General features: G+C 49.8%; 1 protein-coding gene across 1 annotated transcript in view; it reads left to right on the forward strand.

Annotated features, from left to right (window-relative positions):
- The window catches only part of NXN (nucleoredoxin), a 101568-nt gene that overhangs the window by 80534 nt on the left and 5055 nt on the right, over positions 1–15979 (forward strand). The window contains exons 6-7 of the mRNA XM_073315592.2: positions 5635–5814; positions 9720–9844. Of these exons, the coding sequence (XP_073171693.1) occupies positions 5635–5814; positions 9720–9844 (305 nt within the window). The remainder of the gene's footprint in view (positions 1–5634; positions 5815–9719; positions 9845–15979) is intronic.

A 15979-nucleotide genomic window follows, 5' to 3' on the forward strand; every position in this document is an offset into this window, starting at 1 on the left:
GTTAAGGTTGACATAAGTAATGCACTGTCTACACTCCCGCTGCATTGACCTCAGTACATCTACCAGGGCTCAATGCCACTGGGGGAAGTGGTGTTACTATGTCGGCGTAATGGGGCGCTTACAGTGGTGGGAGACAAATTTAAGTGTAGACACGTGCACATCTAGGTCGACACAAGGCAGCTTACATCAACCTGACTTCGTAGTGTTGACCAGGCTTATGTCTATGCTTTAAGTGGTACAGCAGCATAGCTGCAGTGCTGTAGGCTTCAGTGTAGACACTCAGGACAGTGATGAGAGGGTTTTTTGCTGTAGTTAAATCTACCCCCCCAAGAGGCAGTGGCTAGATTGACAGAAGAATTCTTTGTCAACCTAGCACTGTCTCCACCGTGTGGTTAGATTGGCTTAACTATGTCTCTCTGGGGTGTGGAGTTTTCATACCCCTGAAAGATATAGTTTAGCCAGTAACTTAGTCAAGGTAGCAAGTAACTGAGGAACGTGCCTGTTTTCTATTTAAAGGCATTTGAGGAACTCAGGGCTGTTATGTTTAACAGGGCGCTTCCCTGCTAGCAGAAATGAATAGTTGTAGTTAAAGATTGGTGGTTGTGATCAGGTTTTGGGGTTTTTTTTTAAGCTGTTGGTGTTGAAATGTGCTGAATTCACAGACCTGAAGACTGAAGTTCTCAGACAGATCAGGTGCAACACGGGCAGTGCTGAGTGAAACAAGCTTCTCCATAATGGCCTGGGCTCTTCAGTCTCTGGGGCGTCTCTGTTAGTATTTGGGGGCTAGTTGGGAGGGTGAATCTTATGAAGTGCTGGAGTGAGACCTTGGAACTCAGATCACTGAACAACAGTCAGGTAGTAACAACTTCCAGTCACTACCACTCTGGGCTGGATTTGAATTGGCGATTTGCACCAAATCTCTAGTATGACTCCTTTTACTTCACTTTGTTTTACACTGGGGTGAATTTGGCCCTTGGAGGTCAAAGGCTCTGTATTGTACTGCCAATCCTCCCAGCCAGCCAGCCTTCTGTTTTTTCAATTAAGATGCATTTTTTGATCATTTGTCCTGGATCATTAAGACTGAACTAAATCCAGCCCTTTGTAAAAAGACAGAAGTCCATTGAATGTCCTGAAGTTGCACCGGCTTCCACCAGGGCTGAAACTGGTCTAAATCCAACCTCTGTTTGAATTTCTGACAATGAGCCTGTTTGCAAATATCACTCGCAGATAGGGATTCCAGTCCTATACCAAAACATAGCCTTGTGCCGATAAACACTCGGAGTCGATATACCAGGTGTATGCAGACACTTTAAAATGCCCCACTGAATAAAACATTTGCCTAGACTTTGTAGAAGGGCAAAGCCCAGTTGGACTTGAGTGAGCAGTTCAGCACAGCAGGGGGCACAGCGCTCTTTGCCGTGGGGACTAGAAGCAGAACTTGCCTTTATTTTTATAGGACTTCTGTAGGAATGAAATATGTGCTCGTAACCTCCAGGAAGACTGTTCTTTAACACATCTGCTTCAGCCAGGCAGGATGAATTAAAATATCTATAAAGCTGCATCCACAGCAACTTAAGTGCACTAATCCTTGGGAGAAAAAAAATCTGTTAACAATTGTCAGGAGGTTTTTTTACTTTATTTTCCAAGTGCTTGCTTTAATAGACTTCCCACCAGCCTTTCCCTGTAAGACTGGCCTTTCCCAAGTATACAGTTGTGTAGACAATCATACACCTTTACCTTGGCACCAGAACCTTCCCTCCCTCATCCCCCAAACTACCGTCATGATTAGCAGGATCCCATATTGGTTCCAGAACGTTGGGACATTCTTGATGCAGCTCTGTTGGCTTCCAGGAAATGTCTGTGATCAAGGATGAATCTGGCTGGGTTGTGTGGCTATATACATTTATCGGACCCTCCCACTTTCCCTGATGTAGGGAAGTGTGTGTATTCTCCCCACTCCCCAAGGTAAGAATTGCTCAAAGGAGTAACGTGATATCAATCCTGTAGGAGGAGGAACAGCCAATCAAAGTTCTGCTTCTGCACTGTTGGAGTTCAATAAGGCATTTTGCCATTGATTTCAGTGAAGAGCAGGACTGGGTCCCAGGTTTCCTGCCACAGAGATTTGCAGGCCAGCACCAGTGTGTTAGGGGATCTCCCTTCCCTCCTGTTTTTGCAGCCATGCTATTCTGTTGCAAGCTGATGCCTTTTTCATCCTGAGGTGACTTTCAAAGAGCAAAGCATACTGCCAATGACTATACTTCTCTTAGCTTGGGATACTACTGCTTCAGCAAAATACCACCTGTTCAGCTTGAGTTTGGTCTTTGAGACTTTGGAAACTGACACTGGGGGGGGGGGGGGGGGGGGAGTGAGGAGGAAAGTATAATTTTGATCTTGGGCCAAGGTCATCAAGTGTCAAGAGACTAGTCTCAGCCTTACATCGGAGAAGGCTGGAAAGCAGCAGGGAGCATTTCAGGACTGCATTACGCCTCCTTACATTTCAGTGAGGTTGATCAGGCTGCATGGAACGTAGAGACCCAGTGAGGTGAGTTTCAGGTTTCATTGTGAAAGTTTCACCCAGTTTGGGTGTGGAACTAAAAAGGGCTGTGAAATGAGCCCAGCGCTGCGTAAATTACTCAGGACAGAGCCGTGGGAAGGGAAGCTGGGCCCCTGCAAGATTGATAATAACACTCTCCTGATAGTGTTTGTGGCTGTGGCCAAGAAGGAACTCTTCCCACCCAAGGGGGAATCTGTGTTTCCTTTCACTGCAGTCACACCCAGCTCGTAAATCACAGTCTGCCAAAACAATGCCTGAGAGCAGGGAAAGCAGAGAGTTGCACAGCCTGTTTCTGTAACACAGTGACAGTTCTCAGCCTTCACTCTGGGAATTCTTACCATCATTCTGTCAGCCTCTTCATGAGACCTGTGGTTCCGCCCCTTCCCCCAATAAAACACTTTCCCATCAGGCTCAGAAAGGGGCTGCGGCCACATGTTGGAAAGGATATCATCTCACTCCCCCATGCTTGCAGCACTGGGACTCAATCCTGCAAAGTGCTGAGCACCTGCCATCGCCATTAGCTTCAGTGGGAGTTGAGGGCATTCAGCGCCTGGTGAGACTGGTCCTTAGCAAGTGATAGGCACTTTCACTACCTCCAGAACCAGAGTCCCCAACAGTGAAATCAGTCTCCATACAAGTGATGCCTCCAGGATGAACTTTCAGCTCCCTCTGCTCCAAGGACCTAAAAGCAAAAGTGACTATAAACCGACACGATGCAGACTATGCAGAGCAGCCTAGTGCCACGGCCTGAGCAGAGCCAGCAGCATAAGTGATGCAAGTTACATTGGTTTTAACAGATTCCTTCAGTGTGTGGCAGTAATGCAGGAAAAGAAGATTTGGGGGAGGGGAGGGAGATGTTCTTTTAACCTTTTTAGCTATTGATTACCAAAGGTAGGCAGCTGGTGCCTAGAACCACTGCTTATAGGACCCAGTCCTCTCTCAGTTGCTGTGTGCTCCCTTGTCTGCTTGTTGAATCCACCATTCCTCTCCTAGACTGTGAGCTCTTTGGGGCAGAGGCTATCTTTTCCTTCTGTGTGGGCAGTGTGGGGCCTTTGGTGCTATGTGGGGCAAATAACCACGAATGCTGCTATGCAGGGTTTAAGTCTGCACAACAAGCAACTGTTGGAGGGAACCATGCGCAGCTGGAATTTAATGTGCAAGCCCATCAGGAGAGTATTTCGAATGGCCTCGTGGTCAGCTGTGGAATAATAAAATGTGAAATGATTGCCTGTGAAATGTATTTGTAATCCATGAAATAGTGAAAAGCTCTGGCTTCTCGCGCCTGTGAACTGCCCCTTCGATTCCAGGAGCTACCTAGATGTGCCATGTTGGGGTGGGGAATTGTGGGAGAGCGTTATGCTGGCCCTACATGAAGGAAGCCTTGCTCTGTAACAGCTGGGAAGCAGGTGGTGGCCTCAGACTGACTGTTGCCCTTTGCCTGTTCACTCTGCCCCACTGGAGCTGGGAGAGTGGCAGCGGGGAGACAATGGCCTGATGTGGAGGAAAAAAGAGTTAGGAAGAAGAGTCAGGGGATGGCTCTAAATAAATAGTTTCCCCTTTAAAAGCCTTGTCATGTACCTTCGTGCCCCACCTGTGCTGCTGCCATGTTTGGCACGGTGCTTTTGTCCCTGGTTCTCTTTAATTCTGGCCTCTGCTGGTGGGTCTCCTCTGCTACTGCATGTCCTTGTTAGCGAAGCTTTAGCGTGCACATCGCTGTTCCCTCTGCTGCGTTCCAGCTCCCCAGAGGCAAGGCCAGTGATAGAGGGCCCAAGCTAAGAAAGCGTCTGACATGGCATTAATAAGTACAAACAGTGCGCTCAGGCTTTATGAGCTGAAGTCCTTGCAGGACTGCTCTGCTTCACTGCAGGGGGCAGGAAGTGCGTTCTCTCCCTGCTCAGTGGGGATCCATAGTAAAAATCCTTATTAAGCTCATATATTTCCTGCTATGCAGCTGCTTCTCAGACATCAGGCCTTTTGTCACATTGTAAACGTCAGCAGCGTACATTACTGGGGCAAAGGCTGAAATTGCAAGAACGCAAGAGCATCTAAACCCAGTCGCGTGTGTGTTAGTTTGGAACGCAGCCGTAGTCTGTTACCACAACTGAACAGATTATCTTCAACCATCTTAAGGACTGTGACTTTCTGAGGCCTTGCAATGCCACTTATCCCAGAGCCTAGTTTGATAGCCGTTAATGGCCACTGAATTGTAAGGCTTTATAATGGAAACAATTGCACCCACCTTCCTCCATAGATACTGTGTAGGGCTGCTGTGCACAGCATGATCCTGTTGTGAGGTAACTCCCTTCTCTTCATGTGTCAGTATATTCGTGTCTGCATCTGTAATTTTCACTCCCTGCATCTGAAGAAGTAGGGGTTTTACCCACGAAAGCTTATGCTCAAATAAATCTGTTAGTTTTTAAGGTGCCACCGGACTCCTTGTTGTTTTTGTGGATACAGACTAACATGGATACCCCCTGATTCTTGACAGCATGATCATAACCCATTGAAGTCAATGGAAAGACTCCTGTGGATTTCTTTGGGCTGTGGATCAGGCCCTTAGCTGCCATAATCCACCCCAGAGGTGGTTGTATTTGAGTGGCAGCTCAACGGTTCCTGTACATAACGTATGTAGCACCGTTCACCCAAGGATCTGAAAGCACTTTACAAAGTGTAAAGAAGCCTGGCAGGAAAGATCCCTGTGTGGGATTTTTATCTGTCTTGCTGAGCAGTGACCAGATCCACCAAAGCTGTAATGACATGTGCCCAAATTCATGCGGTGAATCAGTGGCAGAGCTGAGGACAGAACCCTGCCTCCTAGCTTTCCTGCTTTGAGCGCTAGACTACACTCCCCTCGCAAGGTCAGAAATAGAACCCAGGAGTCCTGACCCCCAGGCTCTAGCCTGCACTCCCTCACTTTGAGAGCAAAAGGTGCTGTAGAAACATGAGATATTGTTTGTTTAACCACCAGAAAGACAGACATTAATACAAACTCTTGTCTCATAGCTCCCCAGCCCCCTTCCCTCCTCCCCATTTGGTTATTGCTGTGCCTGAGCCATCCCTTTGTTCTTCCTCTGCTGCAGGTATCCCCACGCTCATCGTCCTGGACGCCAAGGGAGATGTGATCACTCGGCAGGGGCGGGTGGAAGTGCTGAATGACACTGAATGCCGAGAGTTTCCCTGGCATCCCAAGCCTGTGCTGGAGCTGACTGACTCCAACGCCGTCCAGCTGAATGAGGGCCCGTGCCTCGTTCTTTTCGTAGGTATGGAGCACTGTTGATTTCTTTCTTTTTTTTAATTCCTTCACTACTTATTTGGGTTTCATCAGTTGCGGGGGGTGTCTCTTTGGAGGAGATATCACTGGGATGCTGTTCACCAACCCATTGATGTTCTCCTTGGCAATGGAGCTAGCGAGGTACTAGATATATAATTATAACACACACCTCCCATTGGTACTAGATATATAATTATAACACACACACACACACCCATACTTTTCCACAGTATGCATCTGATGAAGTGAGCTATAGCTCACAAAAGCTTATGCTCAAATAAATTCGTCAGTCTCTGAGGTGCCACAAGTACTCCTTTTCGTGTTTGTGAGTGTGTGAGAGAGAGAGCTGTACATGTGAGATGGGGTGTGCTGTGATGTATTTTGTACAAACAAACTCCAGCCCCCAGGGTATTATTTGTATCTTAACTTTATTACCTGCATGACGAAGCATGTAGAGGGTGCTCTTGGGTCACAGTATCCCAAAACAACTCCCATGGGTAATGACCGATGCATTTTGGTTTGATCTACCTCCGCTCAAAGCATTCAGACCACAAACCCGCTGGAACAATCAGGGTGGGGTGGAGTCACTGATCATAGCAAAAGCGACCAATTCTCTCCTCCTCTGGGGTAGAAATAAGAATGGCCACACTGGGTCAGACCAATGGTCCATCTAGCTCAGTATCCCATCTCTAACAGCAGCCGGTACCAGAGCTCCAGGGCGAATGTAAGGAACAGGACATTTTTGGAGAGATCCGCTCTGTCTTCCCCTTCCAGCTACTGGCACTCAGGTTTAGGGTCGCCCCAAGCATGGGGTTGCATCCCTGACCATTTTGGCTAATAGCCATTGTTGGACCTATCCTGCCTTATTGAGTAATTTGTGCACCCAATTATACTTGTGGCCATCACAACATCCCATGGCAATGAGTTCCACAAGTTAATTGTGCACTGTGTGAAAAAATATTTCCTCTTGTTTGTATTAAACCTGCTGCCTATTAATTTCATCAGGTGACCCCTGGCTTTTGTATTGTGTAAAAGGGTAAATAACACTTCTATTCACTTTTTTCACTATACCATTCGTATTTTTATAGACCTCTATCATGTCCCCCCTTTTCTCAGCTGAACAGCCATAATCTTTTTAGTCCTTCCTTGTGCGGAAGCCACTCCATACCCTTGATGATCTTTGTTGCCCTTTTCTGAAACTTGTCCAGTTCCACTAAATCTTTTTGGAGATGGGGCGACCAGAACTGCCCACAGTATTCAAGGTGTGGGTGCGCCATGGATCTGTATAGTGGCATTATGATATTTTCTCTCTCATCCCTAATTGAAGTGTAGTGTTGTAGTTATGCTGTGGGATGGCTGTATCCAGGGACAAGGAGGAATTAGAGGGAGTTCCCTGCCTCTTCCCATGCCCTTTGTCATGGACAGCACACTTTTCCATAGCATTCATAATATGGGTTTTGTATCTTCATTTTTTTTCCTTTTCAGCCTTGCTTTTGACCCTGATTATTTATTCAGTGGAACCCAGCATGGGATATGAACGCAGAGTGAAAACCCCTCTGCCCCCTGCTCTTTTTCCTGCCCCCTCGCTGGAAGGAAAAGCTTGATGGGCTCTGTGTGAGTGAGGCTGTCAGTGCACAGAAACACACCTGGGAAAAGTTGTTTTTATCTTGCTCTGAGTAAAGTTTTTCTAACATCTGTCTGCAAACAATCTGTGGGGAGGAGACTCCCTGATGGAGATCGGGAGCTCGGCGTGAAGTGTTAGGGGATGCTCCTAGATGTGATTTCCCCCACCCACCATGGGACAGACTAACCCCACCGTGCTATTGCAATGTCATGCCACAAACCTACAGTGGGGCAGGCGGCTCTGTGTGGCACTGCACATAATCACTATTGAACCCCCTGATTATCCTTACAGGATGCAAGAGTGCCAGGTGGAAATTGAAGCTGGTTAGCCGGCTTCAGAGCAGACAGAGATCCTAAATCCAACCCACTGAATTTTCTAATTTGACTGAAGAAGTGTTTTTTTACACACGAAAGCTTATGCCCAAATAAATCTGTTAGTTTTTAAGGTGCGACCGGACTCCTCTTTGTCTTTCTAATAGAACTGAATCTTCTTCGTCTCCAGGTATTGCCTAGACCAGTGGATTTCAACTTTTTTACCATTGTGGGCCACATATGCAGCTTTCTGTGTTCTGTGGGCCACATCCACACAATATATCTACACTACCTGTATGGATGTCACTTGGACCGCAGCTGTGTGCTGGCTGGGTGGGCTGAGGTTGCCACGCACAATGCAGTTGTTGCTCCAGCAGTTCCAGGGAAGAGGTGGCATTTACAGAGACTTCCTATGTCCTTTCACATACCCAGCATTTTAGGAGCAGTTTGTGCTCTGTTTAATGAATACTCTGCTAACACTCTCTAACCAAGCCTCTCCAGACACTCTGAACACTCATTAAGTGTCACAGCCGTCCTGAAAAGCAGGAAATTAACTCTACATTTTACAGACGGATAAATGGAGCAAAGAACAGCGAAGAGATTTGACCGAGGACACAGAGCAAGTCAGTGGCATCGTTAGGAAAAGAACCCTGGAGTCATTGTTCCCTCAGCGCCTGGCTCCAGTCACTAGACGCCCTCTTTCTGTATGTCCCCAAGTCAGTTAGATTCACCAGTGTTTTGAAACTGAGACGCCCTCATTTGCGGGCATCTGGATAGCAGTGACTGCACTTTGTTTTATGGTCCTATAGCTCAGTGCTTCAACTCTGGAGGAGGGTGATACCCCCTAAATAATGGGAGCCTCTGAGCAGCTTCAGGCTCTGGAGAAAGGGCTGGGATCTCTAGGTCTTTGGGGAGGGGTTCTAGGCTGCAGCATTTGGTTCAATGGAGCATCAGTTATGAATAACTGACAAGTTTATGGAGTAGGTCAGCCGCAGCACAGAGAGCTGAGTTGGCATTTAGCCAGTAGAGTTTGTGTAGAAAATCAATCACAGTCCACCCCCATTGCTCTCTCTCACATAGAGAGACTGCAGATAATAGCTCTAGAAGCTGTTTGCTGTTTAAACAAGCCAGGGAATGGGGGGTGGGAGCAGAGAAGCTGTGTCTGGTGGGCCATGTCTCTGTTCAAGGGCAGACAGAGCTCCCTGCTGCGGTGGGGTGGGAGTTCTCTCAGCATCACCTCCTGCCTGTTTCAAAGCAGCTGGAGGGTCGGTCTTGTGCTGGCAGCAGGGTAGTCTGCTCCGCTGAGAGCTCGGCGGTGGCACCGTTACCAAGAGGCATGTCCGGGGGCGTTTATGGTGGGGCTGTTTTTTCCTATGTTTTGATACTGAAAGCTGCCCCGCATTGAGATCTTTTTGTCTAGTTGCTGCGCAAGGACGCGTTGTCTCTCTTCCTTCCAACCAAGCATTAGCACTTCATTTGTGGCTGGTGTTGGATTGATGTTCTCATCCTTTTCCACTGTACCTCTGCCAAAATCACAGCTCATTCCATAGGGCTGCTGCTGTAGAGACTTGCAAGTGCCTGAGCAGTCATCCCAAGGTGGAGAGATGGGTGTAGGGGGGGACAGGCAGCGTCAGATCAGCGTGCTCTCTGGTCTTCAACTGGCTGACCAGCTTCTCGGTGTGTGTTTGGCCCTGCGCTTCAGGGGAGCAAATGCTGCAATGTTTTAGGAGCAGGAGCTGCTCCGCCGTTAGGATTTATTTCCCAGGCTCATATGAAAGTACGTTTCAGCTGCTCCCTGATTGCTACAAGGCCACGCTGGCTTTGAAGTTGCTGCCATGCGTTCTGGCTCCTGTTTTCTCTGTGGAATAAAGCCTCCTGTAACATGGTGTCTTTGGATCCATTTGATTGTAACCTCCCTCTTGTGTTGCCTTTCTCTCTCCCGCTGCCCGTGCCCTGCAGATTCGGAGGATGACGGGGAGTCGGAGGCAGCTAAACAACTGATTCAGCCGATAGCAGAAAAAATCATTGCCAAGTACAAAGCCAAAGACGAGGAGGCGCCGCTGCTGTTCTTTGTGGCAGGAGAGGTAAGAGGGAGAGGAACTTCCTTGGCTTTATTTCTTCTGCTTTTTAAATTAAGGGCCCAATTCTTCAGCTCTTAGACCTGCAATTCCTGGGAGGCCAGGAGTTCTGTGTGGGGCAGGCCTGCAGGACCAGGCTTTTTATCAGCTACACAAGCATCTGCTTCTCTTTGGAAAGTAATTTGGGGGCTTCCTGCACGTCTTGTGAAGAGTGAGCTGACCTCCCACCCACCCTGGAGCACCTGCCCCCAAGGATCTCCTGGCACTGTACAGACATGAATGAATACACAAATGTAGTACCTGTCCCCATTGTACAGATGAGTAAACTGGGGCACAGAAATGCTGTGACCTGTGAAAGATCACAGAGAGAGCCTGGTACAGAACCCAGGAATCCTGGCTCCCAGCACCCCGGCTCTAACCACTAGACTCTGGTTTTTAATAAACCAATCAAAATAGTGTTTTGGGAACACAAACTTCCCAGCTTCAGGCCTCTATTCGATAAAACTCAAACAAACCCCAGACATTTCCAAGTAGCCAAAGGGAGCGTGCCACTCCTAGCATTCTTTAAATGCTTTGCCCTTAAGACAAATGGGGAAGTGGGGTTGGCAGGATCGCCGCAACAGCAGGGGTTGTTGGCTTTGAAACTCCTCTTGTGCCAGTTTTCTTCTTGACTATCAAATGAGGCCTGTGGTAACATAACATGGCTTGGGGCTGACTGCATGAACAGGTTACTTGTATTCCGATGACAGCCCGGGGGCTAGGGCAGAATTTTGAGGACAGAATCAAGGGTTTTCTAGATTCTCTGGTGGTGTTTAACTGATTGGAGACACTCAATGCAAGACTCTGGTGTGACTTGTCCATTCTTGACTTTCAAGCCGCATGAGACTGTGCAGTAATCTCCCAAGCAGAGAGAAAGAGACCCTTCCCTGGAGACATCGATAGACAGGACAGAGCTCTAGCAAATAGGCAGAGGGGAACAGTCTTACTGTGCTTTTCAGCAGCGTGGCTAGCTGGGAGCTGACAGGAGCTCTCCATTTCTCATTTATATGGGTCACTACTGCCTTTGCCCTTGCTGGATGAGGACTGGATGCAATCAGCGTGCACTCTCCCTCTGTCTGTGGGGTGTGGAAGGGAGCAGGGGGAGTAGAGGTTGCCACCCACTGTGAGGAGTAGAGACCACACCGCTGGTACTGAGGGAATTCAGAGCCCGCATCTCAATGACTGGACTAAAGACGTAACATTTACAGGCTTCCCCTGATGGGGAGGGAGTGTTTGAATCTGAGAGTGATGTCACGTTGTCCATAGCCCTGCATCTCCCCACCCAGACTGCGCTGCTCTGGGGACTCAGTGCCCTGAGAGGAGATGCCCAGGGAGATGGTGCTTTAACTGGGAGAGGAAGCTGAGAGGCACTTTTTAATTGTGCTGTCTGTTTGCACCCCCCGCAGCCACTCAGAAAACTTACATGGCGGGCTAATCAGGCATAGGGCAGGCCGGGGGTGTGTGTGAAATGCATTGCTCAGCACATCCCTTTGGAGCATGGAGCCAAACTGGCCCATTTCTGTTGAACGTGGCCCTGTAACGAAGTGTGCTCTAGTGGCCTCTAATTGGAGGCATTCCTGCGCAAGATTTATCGAGAGCTCCCAAGTGGAGCCGACAGCCCCGTGATGGATGTGTCTCTGCGGTCCAGCTTCTGTCTGTCTAGAGAAGGGGCAGTGAGCGTGCTCCTGGTGTCCTGGAGGGAAGCGCTGCCTCCCTGGCTCTGCAGCGCGCCTGGAGCCGCAAGGACAGGCGGGTGTTGTGTCCAGAGGTGCCCCTGCTGTTCAGAGGCTTTGCAGATGGTACCTCTGGCTGGCTGAGTACCATGTGTACTGGCAGCCTGCTATGTGCTCCATCACATGCTGCAACAGCCTCGCTGGCAGCGGGGAGGGTGTATTCTCTTGGTTTCTGCTCAGTGTTGTGTTGTCAGTGCATTGTGCTTCCCCCGGTGCTGGGTGCAAGAGGTCTGTAGATCACATCTTGGAGACTCCAGGGCTACACTAGGTTTCCCTTTACACCCTCTCCACAGCTCTGCATGGCAGGTGACCATCAGTCCTCTGGCTGAGTTGGTCAAATGTGATTCCTTCCTCAGCTGGCCAGAGAGGTTTCTGCAGGGGAATGCAAAGCAAAGACCCTCCCTCTTCCTGGCCCTGCTCCATGGACTGAGCAGGCTGCCTCGGATGTTCTCTCATGGTCCTGAAAATGAACGTAGGCAACTGGGGACTCCAGGAGATTAGTGTGTCTCCAGCTTTCTGTCGGGCTCTGAGCTGGGTGACTCCTGGGCTCTGCGTAGTCCTCTATCAGGGCTGGCACTGAAGGAGAATGCATTGGAAGTCTCCGGGTCACCTCTTGAATGTTAGAAACTGGTCAGCTGGTGTAGATCTAAAAAGAACTGACCTGAACCTTCCCCGGAGACTGACAGGAGCCCGGGAAGGCGGGGGAGAACCAGGCTCCTTTCCCTGATCCCACTTGTATTTCACTTCCTTGCACCTTTGTGGGCACGTCTAGAAGTGGAAGTGCCGAAATACAGCAGCAGAGGCAGGACGCCCCACAACTCCTAGGAGAGTCTGCGCACGGGACATGCAGCTGCATTTTTGGCTGCTGGATGGAACTCTTGGAGGCTCCGAACTCTTGGAGGTTTGCTGGTTGCTGTTTCTAATACTAAGTCCCTCTGTATTTATTGCACAGACAGGAAACTTGGCAGGGCAGGCAAAGAGATGAACAAATGCAAACCAGCATTTTCTTTCAGTCCTTGCTGGCTGCCAGGTATGTCTGACCCCATTCAACAATCCCCTGGCATAGTGCAGCGTGCAGAGGTGCTCTTTTAGGGCCCTATTTTATTGCTGCACCCCAGCAGCACCGAGGGGAGGTTGGAATCAATAGTTAAATCTTATTCCCTGGTGAGCTGGCAGCTGACCAAAGCAATTGCTGCAGGGCCAGCACTGACTGGCCCCAATCAGCTCCCCTCTGAGCCAGGCTAGCCTTTTTAGAACAGTCTGTACTGCAGATACGGGCTTGGTTTCATGGAGTGCCCTGCTCTGTCTGTGCAGAGGAGAAAGGAAACTCCAAGAGTGCCAGGGGCGGAGGAACGAATAGTTTCTGAGTGAGAAGAAGATTCTTCCCAAACTCTTCAAAATCTTCTGCCTCCAGTCCACCACTTCCTGGGGCCACTGTAGGAAAGGGGCTTTTGCTTCTGACACAGGCACCAGGGGTTGACTCCAGTCTGGGTGTGAGAGGATGCAGCTCCTGTGGGGATCACTGAGCCAGATTCAGAGTGATGTGACGTGCAGAGCACGTTGCAGGCCAGGTGGAAGTGATCTGGCATTCAGTGGGTGAACAAGAGGAGTGGGATAAATCCTGCCTTTGGGAGCTTCTCTGCAAGCGTAGGTGCATGTGGTCAGTGAAACAGCAGCAAGCATAGGGCTGAGTGCTGGGAATGCCTAGGCCTCAGTTTGGGTCAGTTGCTCCAGCACAACCCCAGCAATTTCACTGGCTGGCACGAGGGTGGCTGAGAGCAGCATTTGAGCCACAGGTTTTGCTCCTGGCTCTGCCGTTGCCTTGCTGTGTGACCTTTCACACTCCATGTCTGTTTCCTCCTGTGTCCAGTGGAGACAGTGTTTCCCTAGCTGCACTGGGTGGCTGGTGTTTGTAGAGACCCTAGAAGCCCAGTGGAAGGAGTCAGTGTGAAGAGAGATTCTTATCAGCCCTTTACTAGCCTGTGCAGGTCATGCTGTCACTGTAAGCTTGAAAATTACAAACATGCTTTAAACAAGGATTGGAAAATCCATAGTGCCCTTTAACTCCCCTGGCAGGGTCCAGGAGGAAAGGTCTGTGTTTCCCTTCCAGGCTCTCAAAGCAGGCGGCTGTCCCAGGGAAAATCGCGCAGCATAGGGCTGGGCAGGTGCAAAGCCTCCCATGGCTGTGTAACGTACGTGTGTGTGCCCGGTTCCCGTGTGCATGCCCAGCCCTTAGTGCTCCCCTCAGAGCTGCGTGGGGCCTGGAGCCAGCCAGTTCCCTCCTGAGCTGCATTGCGCCAAGAGGGGAGCCCGCTGTCCCACCCCTGTGGCTCCCTCCCCCACTCCAGGGGCGTGCGCTGCTCTCTGTGACACACACGTCCATCTCTCTCACACGCTGTACCCACCCCCACCCAGGGCCATCTGCCCCACTAACATTGCCCCCTCAGCCCGGGTCTCTGAATAACCTCCTTGTTGGAAAGGCGTCTATTCGAACGGTGCTGCGCTTGCACCCCTCCCCCGTAGCCTCTGGAGCGTTTTCTCCCCTGGCCCTCTTGCTCACTGGCAGTAGCTGAAACACTGATGCTTATTCATGCTGCTGCCAGCTTCCCAGCCTCTAAGAGTGGGGGGGCATCCTGAATGTCCCATTCATCACCTTCTCAATAGCTCCGACTGCCGGCTCCGTGGCCATCCCTGCATTTCCGGGGGCAGCTCTGCCGCTCACAATGCGGCCTGTGCAGGCGCCACCCACTTCTCTCCAAGGCCCATTTGCATTTATTAAAGGGTTGCGGTGGTTTTGCGACAGTCAAGTAAAGGGTGGGACCTCCTGATGCCTTGCATCCGGGCTGGCTCTTGTGACTCAGGAGCCGTCTTCATCTTCAGGCCCATCAGCCGGTTCCAGGTCAGAAGAAGCGCAGGTTAGAAACGTCTGAGAAAATGCGGTGAGAAGGCCCTCAGCAGTTACGCAGAAACAAAGCTGCAGAGACTGATCAGAGTCATCCCTCCCCTGCCACATCCACCATCAAACTGGCTGCTCTCGAAACCCCCAGCTTACCAGGGGAGCCAGCATTATAAATTACCTTGCGCGGCTGGCCGCAGCTAAGTGCAACCCAGCTGACTAAAGAAATGTTTATTACCGCTGTTGAAAAAACGACTCTGGAAAAAGGCCCAATTTCAGATGCTGCACATTCTAGGTTTGGCCGCGTTAACTGGAGCACAGAAAAAAGCATCCTACTATGGTGCTTGGAGCCAGGAGCGAGAAATGAATCATCCCAGCCCTGGCTTTGTAATTCTGCAGCTCTGGCAGTGACAAATTGGTTTTTACCCTTTCCCCAGAGCTCTGATTTCCCTGCACGCATTGACCAAAATGAATGCAACCCCTGCTGCACACCCCCACACCAACCAGCCCTCGGGTTGGATTCATTACAGCCGCCGCGTGTGTCTGGGGATATCTTGGAGGAGGCTCTATTGTTCCAGGATTCTCTCCAAAATACGTTGTTGTTGAATTGTCGTTCTTTAATTTGTTGTGTGCTTGCGTCGGCCTTTTGCGAGCACAGATGTCACGTCTGTTGCTTGGCTCTGTGCCTTTGTCATTTCACACCCTTGCATTCGTGTTTTACTCTTCTCTGGCACCTTGTGTCTGATGGTCACAAAGCATTTCAGAAACCACAGCGATATTGGTACTGAAACCAATCTGATGGTTGGTACTACGCAGTATACCACAGCTACTTAGATCTTCATACCCAGAGCTGGGAAAGAACTCAAATTCCCCTGCTCCAAAAGCACAGGCCCTTACCATTTGAGTTAAAGGAGACTCTCCATTAGCAGCTCTCAGCACAGAACCTTTTTCACACGTTGAGCTGTTCTGATACCATCCAGCAGAGGGCAGTTATGTACACACATTGGCCAGCTCATTGTAGTACTAACCTGTTTTACAGAGGAGGAAACTGAGGCACAGAGAGGTGAGGTGACTTGTCCAAGGCCACATAGTGACTCAGTGGCAGAATGGCGAATAGAACCTGGAATCTCCTCCTGGAAGCTTCTCGTCCTGTGCTGTAACCACTAGGTTACGCAAAGAGCAAGGCCATTAGGAAAATTGCAGTTTGTACTAACATTAGTCTGGTGCAGTGGTGCGCGACTTTAATCCCATAAGAACGGCCATACTGGGTCAGACCAAAGGCCCATCTAGCCCAGTATCCTGTCTTCCGACAGTGGCCAATGCCAGGTGCTCCAGAGGGAATGAACAGAACAGGTAATCAAGTGATCCATTCCTTGTCGCCCATTCCTAGCTTGTGGCAAACAGAGGCTAGGGATACCATCCCTGCCCATCCTGGCTAATAGCCATTGATGGACCTATCCTCCATGAACTTAT

The sequence above is a fragment of the Lepidochelys kempii genome, chromosome 17 (assembly GCF_965140285.1).
Source record: "Lepidochelys kempii isolate rLepKem1 chromosome 17, rLepKem1.hap1, whole genome shotgun sequence".
Lineage (NCBI taxonomy): Eukaryota > Metazoa > Chordata > Testudines > Cheloniidae > Lepidochelys > Lepidochelys kempii.